The 22,281-nt window shown below is 39.9% G+C and overlaps 1 protein-coding gene across 1 annotated transcript in view; it reads left to right on the forward strand.

The window, feature by feature from the left end:
- The window catches only part of LOC124612707 (DNA polymerase epsilon catalytic subunit 1), a 313,866-nt gene that overhangs the window by 228,193 nt on the left and 63,392 nt on the right, over nt 1-22,281 (forward strand). Inside the window, exons 29-32 of the mRNA XM_047141058.1 lie at nt 2,391-2,594; nt 11,055-11,183; nt 13,328-13,444; nt 20,215-20,369. Of these exons, the coding sequence (XP_046997014.1) occupies nt 2,391-2,594; nt 11,055-11,183; nt 13,328-13,444; nt 20,215-20,369 (605 nt within the window). The remainder of the gene's footprint in view (nt 1-2,390; nt 2,595-11,054; nt 11,184-13,327; nt 13,445-20,214; nt 20,370-22,281) is intronic.

Genomic DNA, 22,281 nt, shown 5'->3' on the forward strand with positions numbered 1-22,281 from the left:
CACGGACCTATCTCACTGAGTGACGTCTTCAGCGATTTCTTGATCGTCTTTACAGGCTGTTCCGTTCGTTGAAAATACAAAATTCTTGGGGCTTATGCTTGATAGGAAACACTCTTGGTCCTCCCAAGTGTCTTACCTGGCAGCCCACTGTACACAGTCCCTCAATGTCCTACGTGTCTTCAATGGTACTTCCTCTATTTGTACCGGTCCCTTGTCCATTCGAAACTTGACTATGGGTGTTTTGTTTATGCGTCTGCACGTCCGTCCCTCCTTACTCTGTCTCAATGCTATCCACCATTGTGGCATCCATTTAGCCCTGGCACCTTTTATATAGCCCTATTGAGGGTCTGTTTGCTGCAGCTGCTGAATTACCACTGTCCTACCGCCGTGACTTTCTCCTCGGCAGGTACGCATGCCGTTTGTCTGCTATGTGTGGCCACCCACGTATGCCTCCTGCTTCGATGATTCCTTTGATCACCAGTATGGGGCGCATCCCTCTTCTCTGTTACCTCCTGGAGTCCACTTTCAGCACTTGCTCCGGCGGCTTAACTTCGTACTCCCTGCAACTTTCCTGGTGGGTGTTAACCCTTCACCACCTTGGCTTCATGAAGCAGACAGTGTTAACCTTGGCCTTCATTCGCTTCCTAAGGACACTACCCCAGCCTCACTCTACCGCCTTCAGTTTCTTGACCTTCACACAGAACTTCACGATAGTACCTTTGTGTACACTGATGGCTCTCGAACTGACCGTGGTGTCGGGTGTGCCTTCATAATTGGTGCCAATGTTGCTCAGTATTGGCTTGCAACACACTGCTCAGTATTTACAGCCGAGCTCTTTGCCCCGTATCAGACCACGGGGTACACCCGACAATACGGAATTTTCTGTTGTGTCCTTTGCTCAGACTCTCTTGGCACCCTTCAAACTCTATGCGCGCTGTCCATAGTGCAACGGGTCCAGGAAAACAGTTACTTGCTCACTCTTGATGGAGCCACTGTGATTTTTATGTGGGTTTCTGGTCATGTTGGTCTGCCAGGAAAAAAGGCTGCTGCCAATGCTGCAGTCCTCCTACCTCAGCCCACTAGTTCCTATATTCCCTCCAGTGATCTCTGTGTTGCCGTCTGTCAGGAGGTAGTCTCACTTTGGCATCGCCATTGGCCCTCCCTTCATGGGAACAAGCTCTGGATTATTAAGCCTCTCCCAGTGGATAGGATGACCTCCTGTCGGCCCTCTCACCGGGACTGGGTCATTTTAGCTGGGTTGCATATTGGGCACTGCCTTTTTAGCCATCATCATCTGCTAAGTGCTGTTCCCCCACCACTTTGTACACATTGCGCCCAAGTTTTAACTGTCTTCCATTACCTGACGGAATGCCCATTTTTTAACCGTTTACGTTCCTGTGTGGGCCATTGACTGCGTTTTACTTTTTATCTGTCGTAGCAATATGGTGAAGGCCATTTAATTTTTAGTTTTGGACCTCCGTTTCTGTATGGTGTCTTTGGTAGCACTTTCTCCATGTCCCTGTTTTTAGCTGTCTTCTCTTACATTAGTAGGGATTGACATATAGTCGTTTTTTAACTCCTCTCTGTCTTTGTGTTCTGTAGTTGTGAGTTGGATGCATATGACCCCAGTTGTCTTTGCTCCCCTTAAACAAAACAAACAGGCTCATCAAAATAAAATGCATTTATTTGCAGCCATTGTGATTTCATCAGTTAGTTTTCTGCACTGGGTTTTCCTCCATTTAGTCATCATGAACGTGCTTAGCATGCATGGCAAGCTCACCATTTCCAAGCAGCTGCACTTAATTCTGTCAATCTGTCACCTCCACTGTCGAAATGGCCATCCTACCCCTGTCAGTGCACCTGTATTTGTACAGCCAACTACCTAGTCAGCTTAACAAGAGCTCTACAAAAAGCGATAAAAATTGTCAATCAGTAATGTACTAATTTAAATTCATTTGACTAATAAATATTTGAGTAATTAATTCATCAAGCGATGGCAGGAAAATACACATATAAAAGGTATTGTGTATGTAAGCTTTCAGAGCCAGTCACTTACAGACAGGATTTCTTCTCATCCCATCCTGTAAGTTATCTCTGATGCAGCAGTCATTTTCCTTCGCCCCTTATCCTTCCCCTTCAACCCTTATGCCAAAAGGAGGAGCCACTAGCTCCAAAAGCTTGCATACATAATAACTTTTCATATGTGCATTCTCCTGCCGCCGCTCGGTGAGTAGATTTTTTTAACTATACAATTATATTTTGTTTTCAAAAGCTGATTATTTTCATTGAGTATTAATTCAAATTGTGGGAAAAATATATTTGGCATTATTATACATGAACTTTTCCTTTATTGTTTACATTATGTATTTTGTTCTGCTTTGTGTCTACAGCTCGTAGCAGAGTTTAAGAGACTGGGGTCAGTGATCGTGTATGCAAATTTCAACAAGATCATTATATGCACCAAGAAAAGAAACATTGAAGATGCTATTGGCTATGTTGAATTTGTTGTCCAGAGCATCAGAAATAAAGAACTCTTCCACAGCATTGAAATTTCATATCAGCAGTGTTGGGAGTATCTCATGTGGCTGGATCCAGTGAGTGAGTTTATGTTTTTTCTTAATGTTAAGCTGTCTGATTGCAATTTCATTCATCAAATTCTGGTGGAGTTGTGTTGTTAATGTGTTGTGAAGAAAAATTCTAAAGTCATTATTTCTTATGTTATTCAAATAAAGCAAGTTAGCTAGTAAACGTTCTGAAGCTGTTGTATATAGATAAAATATTGGACAACAGTTTAAATGCTGTAAATACTGCACCAAGAAATTAAGTGAACCTTCAGTTCTTTATACTCCCAGAAGTGTGAATGGTTGTAATCATTATCCCGTATTTTTTATTATGTCTTTATGTCTTGTTGGGGAACTCTGAATACTTCCAAATAAGACAAAGACTTAAATGAGGATGTATTTTTTCTCCTGCACTTTTTAATGTTGTGATGGAGGGAATGAATAGGGCCGTTAAAGATACAGTATAAGAAAAAGACTTTTGCAGATGATATGGTAATATGGGGCATTATAGAGGTAGATGTACAGGTACAACTTGATTTGTGGAAGGAAATAATGAAAAGGTATGGACTAAAAATAAATAAAGATAAGAGTGAGGTAATAGTATTTGGAAGAGACAAAGAGATCAATGGGAAGATTATTTTGAATGGAGAACTCCTCAAACTGATAGACAGTTTCACTTATTTAGGGAGTGAAATATCTAGTGATGGAAGAATAACCAACAAAATTATAGGAGGTTACAGAAGGGAGGCAAGTTGTATAAAACAATAAAACATTTGATTTGGAATAAGGAACTTTCAGAAAAAGCAAAACTCCTTATGTATAAGAGTTATTACTTCCCTATTGTTACCTGTGGGGGAGAAACATGGACAATGACAGAAAGGGACTGGAGCAGAATGCAAGCAAGGGAAATGAAATTTCACAGAGCAGTTAAGGGGAAAACAAGAATGGACAGAGTAAGGAATGTAGATATTAGAAAGGACCTTAAACAAGAAAATATGAGAGAAGAAATTGAAAAAAAGAGATTAAGATGGTATGGGCATGTTAAGAGGATGCATGGGGGAGAGACTTCCCAAAATTATGGAAGAATTAAAGATGGATGGGAAAAGACCTAGAGGGCACCAAAGAACACGGTGGAAAATGGGAGTGAGAATATCTGTGGAAAGGAGAGATGTGACCTGGCAGCAAGTGGAGGAAGATAAGTGGTGGGAGGACCAAGCCAAACGGAGAGGACTTGTCAGCTCCCAGACCTGGCAGTAGCTGGAGTGGGATCCGGATACATACATATGTCTTATTACTTTGGTGTAACATGTAATTCCAATACTTGCTTGTTCTGTTACTGAAAGGGGGGGGTTCGGCAGTTTGGTCAAACTGCACAATTTTCTAATAAAAGAAATACTTGGTCGTACACATACATTAACAGTGTAAGCATATTCAGGATCGACTATTAAGATTTCTGTGTTTCTTTTTTTCTCCCCCTCTATAAATCACCATCAGGTGACGGCCGGATAGTTCATTCACAAATGACACTAACACTTTTTTTTCTTATGTTCTTCAAAATGAACTGGCATTCGCATTATCCTTTCTATGTCCAGAGTCCTAATTTTTCACAACATAAATTAGCCTGCCGGAAATTGTGCTGAAACGAAGTTGCTGCCTTCATGAGAGCAGCTGGTTGGTGTTAAGGACATACCTCCAATACAGATTCTAAGACAGTGTGTTTTGTCTTATTTATCAGATGATCACACACTAGTCCAGCTCTAGTTGTACCAGTGGCGATCAATACAGATTGAACATTGTGGCAGTCATATAAAAATGTTTGTCACTTGTTCTATCCTCAGAACCAAATGTGTAATGCGGACATTTATTAGTCTGTCATGAAGTAGTATGTCAGCTCAAATTAGTATATGGCAGGTATCCTGCAGAAATGTGGCAGTTGAGTATATGTACAGAAGTTTCAGCATCAGCATTATATGTAGTGTATAATATTGGGCTGAGGGCACCTCCAAGCATGAGGCCTTGCAATATTCACATAGCTGCAGCATCTCATCACTCAATCAAATGTGTGCAGCGAGTAGATACCTATGATGAAGGTGTCTGGTGTTCACAGTGTGAGTCTTACACGTTAGTTTAGAGATTCCTGAGTTGCACTCAACCGACAAATCAAAGAAGCCTGCAATAAGGAATCTGCCCTGAACAAACACACCAAAGATGTTGGCCATTAATATTATGAGTATCATATGTTCCGCATCCTTTTCTGAAGCTATTTTGGATGGTAGCCAGTTAGAGCCTGGTTTTTGCTTATGTATGAGCTTAATACAGGAAGCCTTCAACCCCATTCTGGAAGCTGTAGTACAAGAGAATGGCTCTATTGTCCACTGCTCCACTGGATGCAGCCAGCAACAACCATATAATCCCTCTCTGAACCTCCTATTGACTGCCTACAGACAAAGGGAGCTGATTTATTCAGCACATTAGTGGCAGGATGCTGGTTTATTTGGCATAGCTGCAAAAATGTGATGTGGACCCAGCAGCAGACTGCTGGTTCCAACAGTGACAAGCCTCAGTTATAGCAGCCCAAAGATGAACACGCAGCTGCAGACTGCAATGGTGAAGGGGCAGCCTTTGGGCCACACAGTTGCAGTATGAAGCAAGACTGTACTGCCCAACCGAGGGCAGCATGATACTGGCGTTGTTGGCTACGGCTACAGGTTGGCAGTGAACAGTGTAGATGGCAGCATGGCCAGCTTGGCTGGCAGGGTACTTATGGGTCAGGCTACAGCAGTGATATACTCCAATTAAAAAAACTTTGTTATTGACAGATAGCAGTGATGGAGGGTAGTGTTTCAACTGAGCAACCACATGTGGTAGATGTCCTGTCTGCATAATGGGCAACACAGTGAGCACATGGTGCTAGAGAAAGAGCTGGCCTCTGCTACTCAGCTTCCTGAAATGTCAATCACAAACTTATTTTAATCAGAGTATAGGTGGGTAACACTGGTGGGTGGCAGGCAGCTGGTGGGCCATGCCTATGGGCGGCATCAGGCAACAACCGTTCGCAGGAGCAGCTTAGACACACTGCATGATTTGCACACCACATGGATGGGACGGCTTAGCAGTGATGCCCAGGCTCAGTGTTGATGCAGCTCTGGCCATCTGCAACAGTCAAATGAGCCCCAAGCAGTGCCAGCTCGAACGCAGTGCACATGTGGACAGTTTTCTGCTTCCCTAAATGTCCAGGGTATTCACGGTGTGACTCCTTAGTACTGCTGGATGGCAGGCAACAAGCTGTAGGCTATACTTTGGCCCACTGTAGCAGTGGAATGTACAGACGCAGCACACTCCCGGCAGTGCACCGGCACACTGCAACACACAGCCCGCGTCGAGGCAACATTGTATCACTGGCCACACAGCATTGAACATGAACCAAAATTTTGCACTTCCCTTGAAACCAAAGGGAGGGGGATCCTGACTTCTGACACCAATCTGTACAGGCGCGAGAAGTAATGGCTTGATTGAGAACAGTAGAGAGAGTCCTTCGGAAAGGAGGTTTGAAATGAAAGAGAGAAATAAACTGAATTTTGACTATACTCTGAAATTATGGCTTACATAAGGACTCATCCAGGATGGACGGTGAGGGCATCTGCCATTCTGGATGATAGCTGTACATAGTAATAGGAAATGCAGAGCAGTTGGCTCACGTTTGAGCTAGCTGGTGGCCGATCGAAGAGAACAGAATCGGAGGCAAATGGCAGGAAGCCGCCTACCCAATTTGGAAGTTGAAGTACAAGAGAGTGACAGGACTGCACTCTGCTCCCAAGGTTGCAGCCCGTAACAATCATTTGATCCCCTTCTCACACATCCTATTAGCTGCCCACAAATGTATGGGACTTGTTATTCAGCACCGTGGTGATGGGATGCTGGTTTACTCAGCCTAGCACTGGAAATGTGGCATGATGCAAATGCTACAGTTCTCATAGACGGTGCAGGAACTCAGGCTGGTACCTTGGTTGGAAGGCATTTGAAAAGAAATTTTAGAATAAAATTTTGATGTTGTTGTTGCGGTATTCAGTCCAGAGACTGGTTTGATGCAGCTCTCCATGCTACTCTAACCTGTGCAAGTACCTACTGCAACCTACGTTCTTCTGAATCTGCTTAGTGTATTCATCTCTTGGTCTCCCTCTATGAATTTTACCCTACTCGCTGCCCTCCAATACTAAATTGGTGATCCCTTAATGCCTCGGAACATGCCCTACCATCCGATCTCTTCTTTTAGTCAAGTTGTGCCACAAATTCCTCTCCTCCCCAATTCTATTCGGTACCTCCTCATTAGTTACATAATCTACCCATCTAATCTTGAGCATTCTTCTATAGCACCACATTTCGAAAGCGTCTATTGTCTTCTTGACTAAACTATTTATCGTCCATGTTTCTCTTCCATACATGGCTGTACTCCATACAAATGCTTTCAGAAAAGACTTCCTGACACTTAAATCTATGCTCGATGTTAACAAATTTCTCTTTTTCAGAAATGATTTCCTTGCCATAACTAGTCTAAATTTTATATCCTCTCTACTTTGACCATCATCAGTTATTTTGCTCCCCAAATAACAAAACTGACGTATTACTTTAAGTGTCACATTTGCTAATCTAATTCCCTCAGCATTGCGTGATTTAATTCAACTGCATTCCATTATCCTCGTTTTGCTTTTGTTGATGTTCATCATATATCCTCCTTTCAAGCACCGTCTATTCCGTACAACTGTTCTTCGAATTCTTTGCTGTCTCTGACAGAATTACAATGTCATCAGCAAACCTCAAAGTTTTTATTTCTTCTCCATGGATTCCTACTCCAAATGTTTCGTTTGTTTCCTTTACTGCTTGCTTAATATACAGATGAATAACTTTGGGGATAGGCGGCTACAACCCTGTGTCACTCCTGTAACCACACCTTCCCTTTCGTACCCCTCGACTCTTATAAGTGCCATCTGGTTTCTATACAAATTACAAATAGCCTTTCGCTCCCTGTATTTTACCCCTGTTACCATCAGAATTTGAAAAGGAGTATTCCAGTCAACATTGTCAAAAGCTTTCTCTCTGTCTACAAATGCTAGAAATGTAGGTTTGCCTTTCTTTAATCTGCCCTCTAAGATAAATCGTAGTGTCACTATTGTCTTGCATGCCGCAAAATTTCTATGGAATCCAAACTGATCTTCCCTGAGGTCGGCTTCTACCAGTTTTTCCATTCGTCTGTAAAGAATTTGTGTTAGTATTTTGCAGCTATGACTTATTAAACTGGTAGTTTGGTAATTTTCACAACTGTAAACACATGCTTTCTTTATGATTGGGGTTGTTATATTCTTCTTGAAGGCTGAGGCTGTTTCGCTTGACTCATACATCTTGCTCACCAAATGGTAGAGTTTTGTCATGGCTGTCTCTCCCAAGGCTATCAGTAGTTCCAACAGGATGTTGTCTACTCCCGGGGTCTTCTTTTGACTTAGGTCCTTCAATGCTCTCTCAAATTCTTCACCCAGTATCATATCTCCCATTTCATCTATGTCCTCTTCCATTTCCATAATATTGCCCTCAAGTACATCACCCTTGCATAGGCCCTCTATATACTCCTTCCATCTTTCTCCTTACCTTCTTTGTTTAGGACTGGTTTTCCATCTGAGCTCTTGATATTCTCACAGGTGGTTCTCTTTTCTCCAAAGGTCTCTTTAACTTTCCTGTAGACAGTGTCTATCTTACCCCTAGTGATATACGCCTCTACATCCTTACATTTTCTCTAGCCATCCTTGCATAACCATTTTGCACTTACTGCCGATCTCATTTCTGAGACATTTGTATTCCTTTTCGCCTGCTTCATTAACTGCATTTTTATATTTTCTCCTTTCATAATTAAATTCTATATCTCTTCTGTTACCCAGGGATTTCTACTAGCCCTCGTCTTTTTACCTACGTGATCCTCTACTGCTTCCACTATTTCATCTCTCAAAGTTACCCATTTTCTTCTACTGTGTTTCTTTCCTCTGATCAATCGTTCCCTAATGCTATCCCTGAAACTCTCTACGGACTCTGGTTCTTTTAGTTTATCCAGGCCCCATCTCCTTAAATTCCTGCCTTTTTGCAGTTTCTTCAATTTTAATCTACAGTTCATAACCAGTAAATTGTGGTCAGAGTCCACATCAGCCCCTGGAAATGTCTTACAATTTAAAACCTGTTTCCTGAATCTCTGTCTTACCATTATATAACCTGTCTGAAACTTTCCAGTGTCTCCAGGCCTCTTTCACGTATACAACCTTCTTTCATGATTCTTAAATCAAGTGTTAGCCATGATTAAGTGCAAAATTCTACAATTTTTATGTAAAGTCTGTAATATTCCCAGACTATCAGAAGTCCTGTACAGCAATGTCACTGATGGCAACTGTTGGTGGTCAAATGTTGTCATTCTGCAGGCAGTTGTAGACGTTTTCTTCGTCGTCAGTTGAAGCCCTCTTGGTTAGTTACTCATAATTAGTTCGTTTCTTATTCATTGATCATATTCACAATAAACATTATGTTGTGTGTGATTGCACACACACATGTGGATGGAAAGGGGGGGGGGGGTTCATGTCAGCCATTTACTGGTATGTAATTAACTAATTACTTCCATTGTAATGAAGTTGCGTATGAAGTAATCCTTCTCTATGAGCCCAAATTAAACTGTTTGAGGGTTTACCAATGGTAGTCATATTGTGTCTTTAAAATCTTTTGTCCAATCTGTTTCTGTATATCCAGTATTGTGAGCATATTTAATACTTCTAAACTTTCCACCCTGTGTCCATCTTGTTAGCACCGTGCATTGCTGAGGGACAGAACGACTTGTAAGTCTCACATTTGCATTGTTTCAAGGGTCACTTGACCCTGGCATTGACACATCGGTATTTTCAGTTCATTTCATCTAACAGGCTGCTCTCCAAATTGTATTAATACTGATCTTAAAAGTAGTATGCTGCGAGAATTCTACTTTCTGGCAAATTATTGTCTGCTTATTGCAGGGGTTGTAAATATGTTTTCTTTGAACGGTTGCAGAAGCTGCTTTCTTCAACACAGTCATGAACCAATCATACACCATACATTCCAGCAAGATACAGTGAACCGTGGTTGTTTCCTCCTTTGCCCATGTGGAATAACATTCAAAGTTAGATTTGTCACAGTTTAATTTGTGTGGCTCTGCCATCAAGGGTGGAAGAAGTGAGTTTGCTGTTAAAGAGACCAGGAAAGGATGATGATCCAGTGCCACAGTGTCTTTCAGATCATCCCAGTCACATATTAGAGTAAGAGATCAACAAAGACAGACATGACAACAGCTAAGTTTATTCACATAGGTGAAAGTAGCATCCTGGATGATATGCCATTTAACAAAACAAATTGTTTTGTCTTCTATTAGTGAAAGAAAAATCATTCAGTCAATTGTCTCACAACCTCGTGCTTTAACACGAGAACCAAGGTCACCACAAATAGTGGTTATGTCTTTAAGATTTCCTGCCATCAATAATTTAATATGACTGATTTTGGTGAATAGTAAAATCACATGATCGTAAATAAGCCAACTGCTAGTTTTATATGTAAGGGGTGCAATATCATTAATTGCTGGCATACTTTAGTTTCATAGCTGGCATTTTCCCCCTTTCACCAATCTGGTCTCCTCGAATTATTTTATATCTGGAGAAACTAATCTGGATATTAGACCTGTCCATTTCTGTGATAGCCATAATTTATGGATGAACATTATGCATTGCAAGGAGCAGGCTTTCTTTCTCTGTTAAATGACACTGAGTAAATGTTCCAGTGGAGGATTTTAAATCTCATTCGTAGACCTGAAGGTTTGTTCTCGAACAAGTTCGCTCTGGGCAGTCTGACGTGTTTAAATACGAAAATAAGCATGCATGTGTCATCAGTTATGTTTTGGGTGCTATTATGAGCCATATCATTGTCCATAATGTGTTCCAAATTTAGCCAGTGAGTATGCAGTGTCTCTTAACATATCCTGTGCGACTGCCAGTTAAGGCTTGTGGACAGTTGAAGATGGTGGAAATTGTGACAGTTGATGTGAATATCAAGAAAAGCTTTGGTAGCTTTTATGTAGTTGCAAAGATACCTGGCATCATGTTGGCCTGAAACCAGTTCATAACATAAACTTGTGGCACTCCCATAGGCTTGCAGCATGGATTAAAACAGGCTATCCTGGCTGCATTTGTGGGAATTGTTGTTGAAGTCATACGTTCATTGGGATAGCTGGGATAAGGCTGCTGGTTGAGATGGTTGTAGGGGATTAAGCACTAGGTGCCATTACAACAATGGGGTATTGATGAAACTAGTCATGGGTTCTCTCTTAACTCTTAAATCTGTTGATTTCACAGTGTGTTTTTATGCACCTTTTTTTAAAAAAAAAATTCTGCAACAGCTTATTGTGGGTTCCACTGTAATTCATTAGTAAATCTTGTTTTGCAGGCAAATCATGCTGGTGTGCAGGGTAAATTACCAGAAGGGCTGGCTGGTGCTGGTGATGGAGCAAATTTAGCAGAAAAGGATGATGTTAACAATATGGTCAGCCAGAATGATGATGCTGAGGATGATGAAGTGAGTTTGCCCATATCATATCCATTATTTATGTAACAAAAATTTCTTATTTCACATTGAAAGACACTTTTCCATTATTTTAAGTAGTATTCCATAACAGCAGCTAATTTCCATTATTTCTATTTATTTTCATTTTGTTTAGTTTTATAACTTTTACATATATTCATGAACACCCAACAAAACAGCTGTCAAATAATAAAACCAGACATTTAACTAGAGAATGAATTTTGCTTAGGCAGTGACAGAATATCTCCTTTCCCAGCTTTCTTACCCTTTTCTACACAGTTTGAGAAATCTTTGCTGCTATAAACAAATTTAAGTTCATTTCTTTATCCCCACACAATTGTATGTTATCATCTATTGCTCAAATGCTATTGTAATACTATCCTGATAACCGTTTTACTCAGTATTCCAAAGTCATCTGACATTATTGATCCAAGAACAATGAGTGGGAAAGTAGGCCATTTCAAGTGTGTAAGCACTTGCTGACAGGTGTATTGTTATGTCTCTCAAGTGTCAAACACCAACGACAATTACCATTTTTGTTTTCTCTCCCTCATCTTCAATTTAGAGCATCACATTGACAGAGTCAAACACACTTTCAAATACTTATTAAATGACATAAATGAATGAAATACAAATGTTAAGCAGTTATGGCAATCATCTCGAAGTGTTTTGGTGATTCTCCATTAGACACTGGTAACACTTGTCCCATGTACACTAATTGTGTGACCCTGAATGAACTGTTGCATCAAAAATAGAGCTATAATGCTCTGAAACTTATTGGGAAGTGGTGGCTATATTTAGTACCTGCATGTTGAGTTTTTTCCCCATGTGTAGTAGCAATTGTGCCAATGTTTATCACTATACAAATCCTAACTGTTAATATTCAATGTTCATGCTTATGGTTTAAGTGCATAAAGAAAGGACTTTTATTGTTTTTGTATTCTGCTTTAATTCAGACATATCCAGAGAATAAAATGAGAATACTCTTAAAAATTACATTGTAATATTCAAGCACATAATTAACTTGAAGTCACTGAAGACAGCACAGTCCAGATAAAATTTCTTTTACTAAAGTCCTTTTCATTGCTTCTCAGTTATCTCTTTTACTTAAATTCCTGAGGCAGATGAAAGTTTTTTTCTATGCCATATAAAACAGTGACTTCATTGTTGATTGCAGGTAATTTGAGTGTACAAAAGGTGTTATTGCTGCAATCACACAGTGACAATGGGAAATATTTAGTTTTTGTAAGAAAACTATGATGATTGTGCAAATAATGTTCTAGCTTTAGTATTTTGTCCAAGCACTCAACTTACGAGAAAATACATTGAGACCCACTATTAACAAACAGTTAAAATTGTTAGCATTTATGTTCCCCTTGTCTCACATAAGTGAAAACTGTAAAAGGCACTATAAAAAAAACTTTCTTGTCGTCCATGTCTTCCTAGTGTTATTCATGCAGATTCTCATTAAATATTATGGCCGGCATTGCTTAAGACTGTGTTACATATAACTTTTTCCTCATCTAGGTAACTGTAACTGAGCAGTATGGGCTGTTATCATCATTTGGCTATTGTGCCTTATCCTGCCAGCTCCTCCCCCCCCCCCCCCTCTCTCTCTCTCTCTCTCTCTCTCTGTGGGTGTGGGAGTGCATGTGCGAGAGAATCGGAGATCGTGCATGCACACACGCCCTTACATTATCTTAGCACAAAACGTAAATTTTTCAAGTGCTCTTCTCTTCCTCTTTTTTTTCTTTGAAAGTCATTCTTCTTCTTGCAGATACAAATATTATGTATTTATCTGGAAGCCATAGCATATATTACATGAAACAACTGAAAAACTGTTAACTAGAGAATGATAAATTTTAAGTCTAAGGTGTAATTTTGTAATGTGTCGTCTATTTTCTCTCAATGTTACGTCAATGTCTTTAGTTTCTCCTCTAATTTTCTCAAAAAGAACAATGCATTTTAACGTAATTTTACAATGGGATGTATTCTGAGTTTAATTGCTTTCAGAAAAATTTGATGAGACACTGTTGCAGATTTTCTTCCCTATGGCACTCATTATTATTTGCTGCTTCACTAACCATGAATAACATATTCACAACTTCTTGTTCATAATATTTACATATTTTCTGCAGCCAACTATTGTTATGAACTGGAATTTGCTGGAGTTCCTGCCAAACATTGGAGGGTGTCGAGAGAACGTTAGCGCAGTGATAGCTGGCTACATCAGTGCTGTTTATCAACATATGCAGGTATCAGTTACTTCCCAGTAGCATACTGACCACAAGGAGACACTAACTGTGAAGTACCAAACAAATCTCTTCTTAATATCTATTTATCCAAAAGCAGTCATGATACAGTATTTAAAGTATGACTTCCAACATAGATAGAATATTTCAAATACATGCTATTGTATAAAACAGAGAAGAAAATTTCAGATAAGTTGAGCAGTCACTACCTGCGTTGTTTGGTACTTTTTGTTGCAGAACAAAAGAATTTTTTTTTTGTCAATTTTAGCACCTCTTATTAAGTGCACTGTTTTTTTATGTGCTCATATCTTTATTTGTCTCCAAAGAATATTAAGTTGAGGAAAAAAGTAATAAAGTAAAAGACAGAATTGCGCTGCAAAGAAAGAGAAAGTTGAGTATGAATTAATAAACAATCAGATAACAAATTCAAGGCTCTTTAATAATAATGAGCCTACTGGTGCACCCATAATTTCCCTGTCAATATTGAAAATTCAGTCATGATTTAAAACTTTAATTAAATTTCCGTGAGAAAAGAAACTTCATGTGAGAATGATTCCTACAGTCCAATTCGTGAACAGTGGCGGTTTGCGCATTTCGAGGCCTGGACTGTATCACATTGTTGCCCAGAACAGTACTGATTACTCATTGGCTGTTGGGTAATGCATTATGTCAAGTGCAGAGAATGAGCCTAAAGTTGACTTCCATCTTTTTCGACACCAACTATGACATATTGAGGAAGCAAAATCTAGAAACATTTTCGGCTCCCACAGTTTTGCAAGGAGTTGATAATTTACTCAGAATAGCAGCAATTGTTAAAAACTGTGGCAGTTTTAAATGGTTGTTCTTCCTCATGGAGACATAGTAATAGTGTGAGAACCATCTTTCAGGCAGTTGGAACTGAGCTAGAATACAAAACCACTGTCACCAAAAAAGACCCGATTGGCTCCTGTGTCTCAGCATGGTGGCTGTGGCCTGTGCCCTCCCCCGTAATTGGCAACAGCTCTATTTTTTAAGAATCTGAAGCTTACAGGAATATGGTGCCAGTTAAGTCTTATAAAGATGTGTTTCCACAAGCAATAGAAATTATGCCAAAGTAAGTCACATGATAGCTGGTACAACATTGGCACTGTGTGCTGCTGTTTCACTGTTTCAGCACACTACTGTCAAAAATTCTAGTTCTATGGCTTTCAATATGGTGTCATCTGAGATTATACGAACAGACATTGGTGTTATCATTCAAGTTATGGCATTAGAATTGATCTTAGACTACAGTAAGAAGGAGAGAAAGTGTAACAGTTTTTAATGTGGAAAAGGATTTTACGTAGAAGTAACTCAGGAGCATCAAAGACACTTAGAAATTAAGAAGCACTTGTAAACAAAAATCCGTCCTTGAACAACTTTTTGATAACAAAAATAACTGTCGATCTGCGTATTGAGCTGTTTTTTAAAAAAAATTAGATATTCAGTACTTGCTTGAGTGAAAATACAAGTGACACTTTGATATATGACATCTGGCGATTACTTTTCACCTCTCCGATATTTCTAATATATCCACAAAACTACAGTTTCATTGTTCTTGTGTGATGTGTTGGGTGTTATTTACAGTGCCCTGAAGACTCATTTGAAAGCTAATATTTTCACTCTTACACCACACATCAATTAAGTACGATGAACTGTTAAAGTTATTCTGTACCAAATTTTGGAGTTACGCTCCATGCAAACTCACCAAAAATTTCTCCAATATAGGTGATTTCCTTCATCAAAAGGCTCTCAGAAATCTTGTTTAAAGCATGGAAGATGCCATTATACAAGAATCTGAATTTACTATCACCATTGCATTAAGTATCAACATTTGAAGAATTAAGCAAGTTGCTGTGCAACTGTAAACCTCCTTTCACTAATCAGTCAATAATACTTACTTACTTGCACACATTATACCCATGCGTCATACATTAAAAACATCTTATACACCACATAAATTAACCTCTGTATGGTCGCAAAGGTCAATGTGTTCTGAAGAGGTCTTTAAAGCTGTGTAACTTTTGTAATACCAGGCATAAATTCGAAAAACACCAAATATGGAAATAGCTTGAGAAGATGGCAGCTGTTTGATCTGCTTCTGATGCTAATTTGTGTGTGTGTGTGTGTGTGTGTGTGTGTGTGTGTGTGTGTGTGTGTGTGTGTGTGTGAGGGAGGGAGGGGGGGGGGTTAGTGGCATCACATAGTTAGAGTGACTTGAACGTTTTTGGTGTGGCTAAAAGAGGCATCACATGAATTTTAGTGTTTCCACGTGCTACTTCGGAGATGTCACTTGAGTGACAGTGAGTGGAAGAGGAGTCACAGAAAATATTAGATACAGGCTCCCAGGAAGATGCCATTTTCCTTGACTTTCGGAAGATGTTTGATACAGTTCTGCACTGTTGCCTGATAAACAAAGTAAGAGACTGCAGAATATCAGACCAGCTGTGTAGCTTGATTGAAGAGTTTTTAGCAAACAGAACACAGAATGTTGTTCTCAATGGAGAGACGTCTACAGACGTTAAAGTAACTTCTGGCGTGCCACAGGGGAGTGTTATGGGACCATTGCTTTTCACAATATATGTAAATGACCTAGTAGATAGTGTCAGAAGTTCCATGCAGCTTTTCGCAGATGATGCTGTAGTATACAGAGAAGTTGCAGCATTAGAAAACTGCAGCGAAATGCAGGAAGATCTGCAGCGCATAGGCACTTGGTGCAGGGAGTGGCGACTGACCCTTAACATAGACAAATGTAATGTATTGCGAATACATAGAAAGAAGGATCCTTTATTGTATGATTATATGATAGCGGAACAAACACTGGTAGCAGTTACTTCTGTAAAATATCTGGGAGTATGCGTACGGAATGATATGAAGTGGAATGATCATATAAAATTAATTGTTGGGAAGGCGGGTGCCAGGTTGAGATTCATTGGGAGAGTCCTTAGAAAATGTAGTCCATCAGCAAAGGAGGTGGCTTACAAAACATTCGTTCGACCTATACTTGAGTATTGCTCATCAGTGTGGGATCCGTACCAGGTCTGGTTGACAGAGGAGATAGAGAAGATCCAAAGAAGAGCGGTGTGTTTTGTCACAGGGTTATTTGGCAAGAGTGATAGCGTTACGGAGATGTTTAGCAAACTCTAGTGGCAGACGCTGCAAGAGAGGCGCTCTGCATCGCGGTGCAGCTTGCTGTCCAGGTTTCGAGAGGGTGCGTTTCTGGGTGAGGTATCGAATATATTGCTTCCTCCTACTTATACCTCCTGAGGAGATCACGAATGTAAAATTAGAGAGAATCAAGCGCACACGGAGACTTTTCGGCAGTCATTCTTTCCACGAACCGCACCCAAATGGAACAGGAAAGGGAGGTAATGACAGTGGCATGTAAAGTGCCCTCCGCCACACACCACTGGGTGGCTTGTGGAGTATAAATGTAGATGTAGATTTGGGTGTTCCCAAATGCTACTTCAGTGACACCAGTTCAGTGGCAGCCAACTAGTGTCACTTCTGTTGCAACAAGTGGAAACCCTGCTTAAGGTCTAAAATGTTGCCACTCTTGCCCATTCAGGTTGATCATCAAGACAGACCAGCAGCTGCCATTTTGTCATGCATGTGACTACAAGCATTTACCACCTTGCAGTTAGTAGCTAGCTGTTCATCACGTTGAACAGAATGCAGCAATGTTGCCCACATGCACAAGCATTTTCAATCACTTCATGAGTGCGAGTATCTCACACTATGACTTTAGAACAAGGCACCAGCCATGTGGTAAGATTTATTGGAATCTTCCCGTTCTCACTTTGATATTCTCTCTTGGTTCAGTACTATCTCTCTTTGGCTTGATCATGGTTCTGTGTACCTAGCTATGGTTTCAGTACATGTCATTTGTTATTAGATACTGTCAGTGAAGACTGCCCTCAGCTAAATATTGTGTTTTGCTTAATTCAAATTTCAGAGTATATTAATGTAACTCCTAGTTTCTTTCTTATTAGAGTTGTAATATTCTCTCACCTTTTGTAGTGTCCAACAAATCACAGATCCCCTGCAAAGAGGCAGTAGGCATGTGAGATAAGTGAGCTACATACTACCCTTCCCCAGATAGGAGAGAGAGAGACAGGTTGTACAAGTTAAAAAGAAAGGGCAGCTGAGTGTAGCTAAGATGGCAGGTGGTGGGGTGATGCACAGTAGCAGGAGACAGTGTACTACATGACACTCCAGCCAATAGCATCATTCAACCATTTATCTGTTGCACACACTTCTGAGTGTACTTTGAACGTGTAATGACAATTTCTTCCCCAGTGTACGTGTGCTGGTTGTTATATTGTTTATAAAGCATCTTTCAAACTGCCAGGAAAGTGATGCAATTGTAAGAAGGAAGTAGGTGATCTGGACCATTTCTTGAAGAGTGTTTTGTGTCAGATGGTATTTGATATTAAAGGACGTGGGCTTTCGATATCGTAAGATGAATGAAGAGAGAAAATTGCTCCTGGAGAGAAGTGATATTGTGGATGCAAAGACTGTATTTTTAAGGAGACTGTCGGAGGTTTGAGACGGTGGGACATCTCGCATTTATTATATCGATGAAACGTATGTGAACCAGAATCATACAAGGTCAATTTGCTGGATAATGAGCGATGGATTTGGTGGTCTTACAGTTCAAATAGGTAAGGGTAGTTGACTTATGTTGTACATGCAGGGTCAGCAGACAAAGGGTTTATTGCTGAGAGTAAACTAATATTTAAGGCTTCAGGGTCAAAGAGCTCTGAGAATTGCCATAGTAGGACAACATACAGTGTATTTAAAAAGTGGTTTACAAATAATTATTGACATTCCTCCACCCAAATTCAGTTATTGTGGTGGACACCAGTGTCCACTCAGTGTTATTCGAAAAATTCCCTACAACCCATACCAGGAAATCTGATATTATCGCTTGGTGATCGAGCAATAACATCCATCACAAACCAGAGTGGTATTGACAATGCTTGTCAACACAAATAAACCAGCTTACTGTAACTATGAGACACTGAACAACATAAAGAAGAACAACAAGATAAAAATTATTTGACAAACTATGCAAGAACAAGATTGTTTACATCAGTAGTTCATAAGGTTCACTTGAATAAATAGAGCACAAGTTTATAATCAACAGTAAGAATTATTTAGAAATACATTACATTAAGTCACTGTTGAGTAACACACGGTACATTTTTTTATATTTTCACTCAGAAATATTTCATTGTTATTACTCACAGATCAGTGGGGCTTTTCTTGCGTAGTTTCCCATATATTCTTTACATTACTTCCTGTCTTGGCTGGTCCAGGTAGAGTAAATTTGCTATTAAAACTTATTCTCAATGCTGTCGTGTTCACTCGAGCACAATATTTTCCCTTCTGCAGTTACAATCTTTTCAGTGCATGTCCTTTTTGTTGCTGTCTATTGTAATCTGAAGTTGTGGCAGACAGTTGCAATGCCTACAAAATCTGTAGTGTGTTCCTGATTATGTGGCTATGATATTGCTTGCTATATACATTGATCTGTGCAGCAACCATATGTTCATGACAATATAAATGAAAAATTCAATGATTCCTTGTAAAACATTTCCAACTGATCTCTACCACAAGTTGAAGAGAGTGGATTTTCACTTAGGAAGAATTGCGTATAAGGATGAAAAATGCATTACTTCTGTGGTCATATAGATTGTATCAAAATCAGTGGTTCAAAAGCAGCTTGGAATCCATAAAAATAGCGGGACAAATTGCTCAGAACATATGACTGAAATATGAAATTAAAGTATGAGTAGAATATTCCTTACTAGGTGCACAATGTATGTATTGGAATGGGGAAACTCTCACATGGAACAATATTGCTAGGAATGTGACTGCTTAGCGCCCCATTCAGCTGACGCCTGACAGTGTAGTACTGAGAGCACTGAAAGGGCAAACTGCCAACGTTGCAAGTGTTCTCCATCTGTCTCTGTGTAGAATGCTTTGCTCAGCCACCACCTTACCTGCACTCCATTCTAAGACCCAAGGACAAAAGGGACCCACCGGGAGTGAGGATGAAGGTGGACAAATGTGAGGGGTCAGGTGACAGAAAGAATAGATGAGAGATAGTACATGGGTATGCACTTTTCCAGTTTAGATGATAGACCATAGTGAGGGTAAAGACAGATTATGGAGAAAGGAAATTAACTGTGCAGTTAGAATTAGGACAGGAAAAAAAATAAGAAAAGGGGAAAAAAGCTAGAGACAGTGAGAAGTGTACTTAAAGAGAGGCTGTGTTAATGGATATATTTCTGTTGTATATTGCAGTATATTGCATGATGTATATCAAAATAAGGTTGTGGTACTGTGACCTTTGGGGGGCGGGGGGTAAAAAGGGTTTAGATGTTTTAAAACATTATTTTAATAATGCTTTTTATAAATCTACCCCCCTCCCATAGATACTGCTATGGTGGTGTCTAACATACACACTGCAATTAAAAATGAGGACAGAGAAAAGGGATATGTATATGTAATAATAACTTCTTTTTCTGTTTCCATTTTTAATTGCAATATTCACTTGTCTTCCCACTAATTATTGTATGGTCAAAGAAAGTTTCTCTGTCTTAGCAGGGTACACATTGTTGCTTTGTGTTAGGAAAATATTTGAAATCTCTCTACACTTTTGTTTGAGTGAAAAAATTGTCAGAGTGTCTTTATGAAAGATCGGTTAAACATGCATGTGAATCATTAACTTTATTTATTCCTGCCAGGAATCAGATGGTCCACAAACACCAGTCAGGCGGCGACGGGTCACAAGCAGCCAAACACCATCACAGCTTGCACCATTGGGGTTGGCTGCTCATGCTACAGCAGCAGATTTTGCTCGCAACCTCATCAAAGAAGAAATGGCTCTCAGGCTATACCAGTAAGATCCATCTCCAGTATTGCTACTTTTGCTGTGCAATGCTATTAGCTAGTTGTTGCACATGCTCCTCTTTGTTGTCATTTATGTTCATGCGATACAAAGCCAACACATTTTCTCTTTAATTGCATTAATGTGTAGTTTTGGTTAAAAGATACTGAAATGAATTGTCTACATACGAATGAAAGAATTGGTTGAAGCTGATCTAGGGGAAGGTCAGTTTGGGTCTGAGCTCAGGAGAAATGTGGGAACATGTGGGGCAATACTGACCTTATCACTTACCTTAAAAGAGGGATTGAAGAATGAGAAATCTGCATTTATATAATTTGTTAATTTAAAAAAGGCTTTTGACAAAGTTGAACGGCATAAACTCTTTGAAAATTCTCAGGCTATCTGGGATAAAATAAAGAAGTGAAAGCATGACTACCATTTGTGGAGTCTCGAACATGAAGGAGAGGAATACTTGAGGAAATCAGTTACGTTTTCAACCTGTACACACAGGGAAACAGTATTGTAGCGTATCCCTCATTGCTCAACCTGTACATGAACAAGCTTTAAAAAAATTAAGGAGAAACTCCGAAAGGGGAAATAAATTTAAAAAATTAAAATAAACTCTAAGGATTGATGATTGCATTGTAATGCTGTCAACAACGACAAAGGACTTGGAAGATCAGTTAAAACGAAAGGATATATTTAAAAAATTAAAATAAACTCTTAAGGATTGATGATTGCATTGTGCTCCCTGGGAGGAGGGTCAGGCTCATAGGCGAGGGGCGAAACCTTTCCCCCACTATCTGGTTTGCACGTGAACTGATGGAGATACTTTCACTACTACCAAAACTTTATTTTTTGTGGAACACATTGAGGACAAGTTTGGCGATTTGATCTCTCAGAGCAAGATGCGGTCGGGTTTGTTGTTGCCCAGTCTGCGGCCAGTTGTGCCTGTGACCATCTTGGCACAATTCCTGTGTCGATTACCCCCACCAGTATTTGAATATGGTTCAAGGTGTAATTTTTCACAGGGACCTCATCCTTCAAACTGATGAGGAACTTCGGGACAATCTCGGTTGGCATGTTCAGAAGGGTCCGAAAGACAATCACATCAGTACTGGAATCTTTATCCTGGCCTTTGAAGGGGATACCCTCCCTGAGGAGGTCAAGACAGTACGCTTGTTCGCCCACTGCTTGAATACTGCTCAGCAGTGTGGGATCCGTACCAGATAGGGTTGATAGAAGAGATAGAGAAGATCCAACAGAGAGCAGCGCGCTTCATTACAGGATCATTTAGTAATCGCGAAAGCGTTACGGAGATGATAGATAAACTCCAGTGGAAGACTCTGCAGGAGAGACGCTCAGTAGCTCGGTACAGGCTTTTGTTAAAGTTTCGAGAACATACCTTCACCGAAGAGTCAAGCAGTATATTGCTCCCTCCTACGTATATCTCGCGAAGAGACCATGAGGATAAAATCAGAGAGATTAGAGCCCACACAGAAGCATACTGACAATCCTTCTTTCCACGAACAATACGAGACTGGAATAGAAGGGAGAACCGATAGAGGTACTCAGGGTACCCTCCGCCACATACCGTCAGGTGGCTTGTAGAGTATGGATATAGATGTAGAATGCTGTCAACAATGACAAAGGACTTGGAAGATCAGTTAAAACGAAAGGATAGACGCTTTTAAAGAAGTTAGAAAATGAACATCAGTAAAAGTAATGGAGTCTGGATGAATTAAGTCAGATGCTGCTGAGAAAATTAGCACAGGATGTGAGGCCCTAAGAGAAGCAGAAAATTTTGCCTATTTTGGTTGTGAAATAAATGATTAAAATATAAAATGTAGACAGCCAATTGTGAGGAAAGATTTCTGAAAAAGAGAAATATGTTAGTATGTACATTAATTTTCAGTGTCAGTGT

The sequence above is a fragment of the Schistocerca americana genome, chromosome 4 (assembly GCF_021461395.2).
Source record: "Schistocerca americana isolate TAMUIC-IGC-003095 chromosome 4, iqSchAmer2.1, whole genome shotgun sequence".
Lineage (NCBI taxonomy): Eukaryota > Metazoa > Arthropoda > Insecta > Orthoptera > Acrididae > Schistocerca > Schistocerca americana.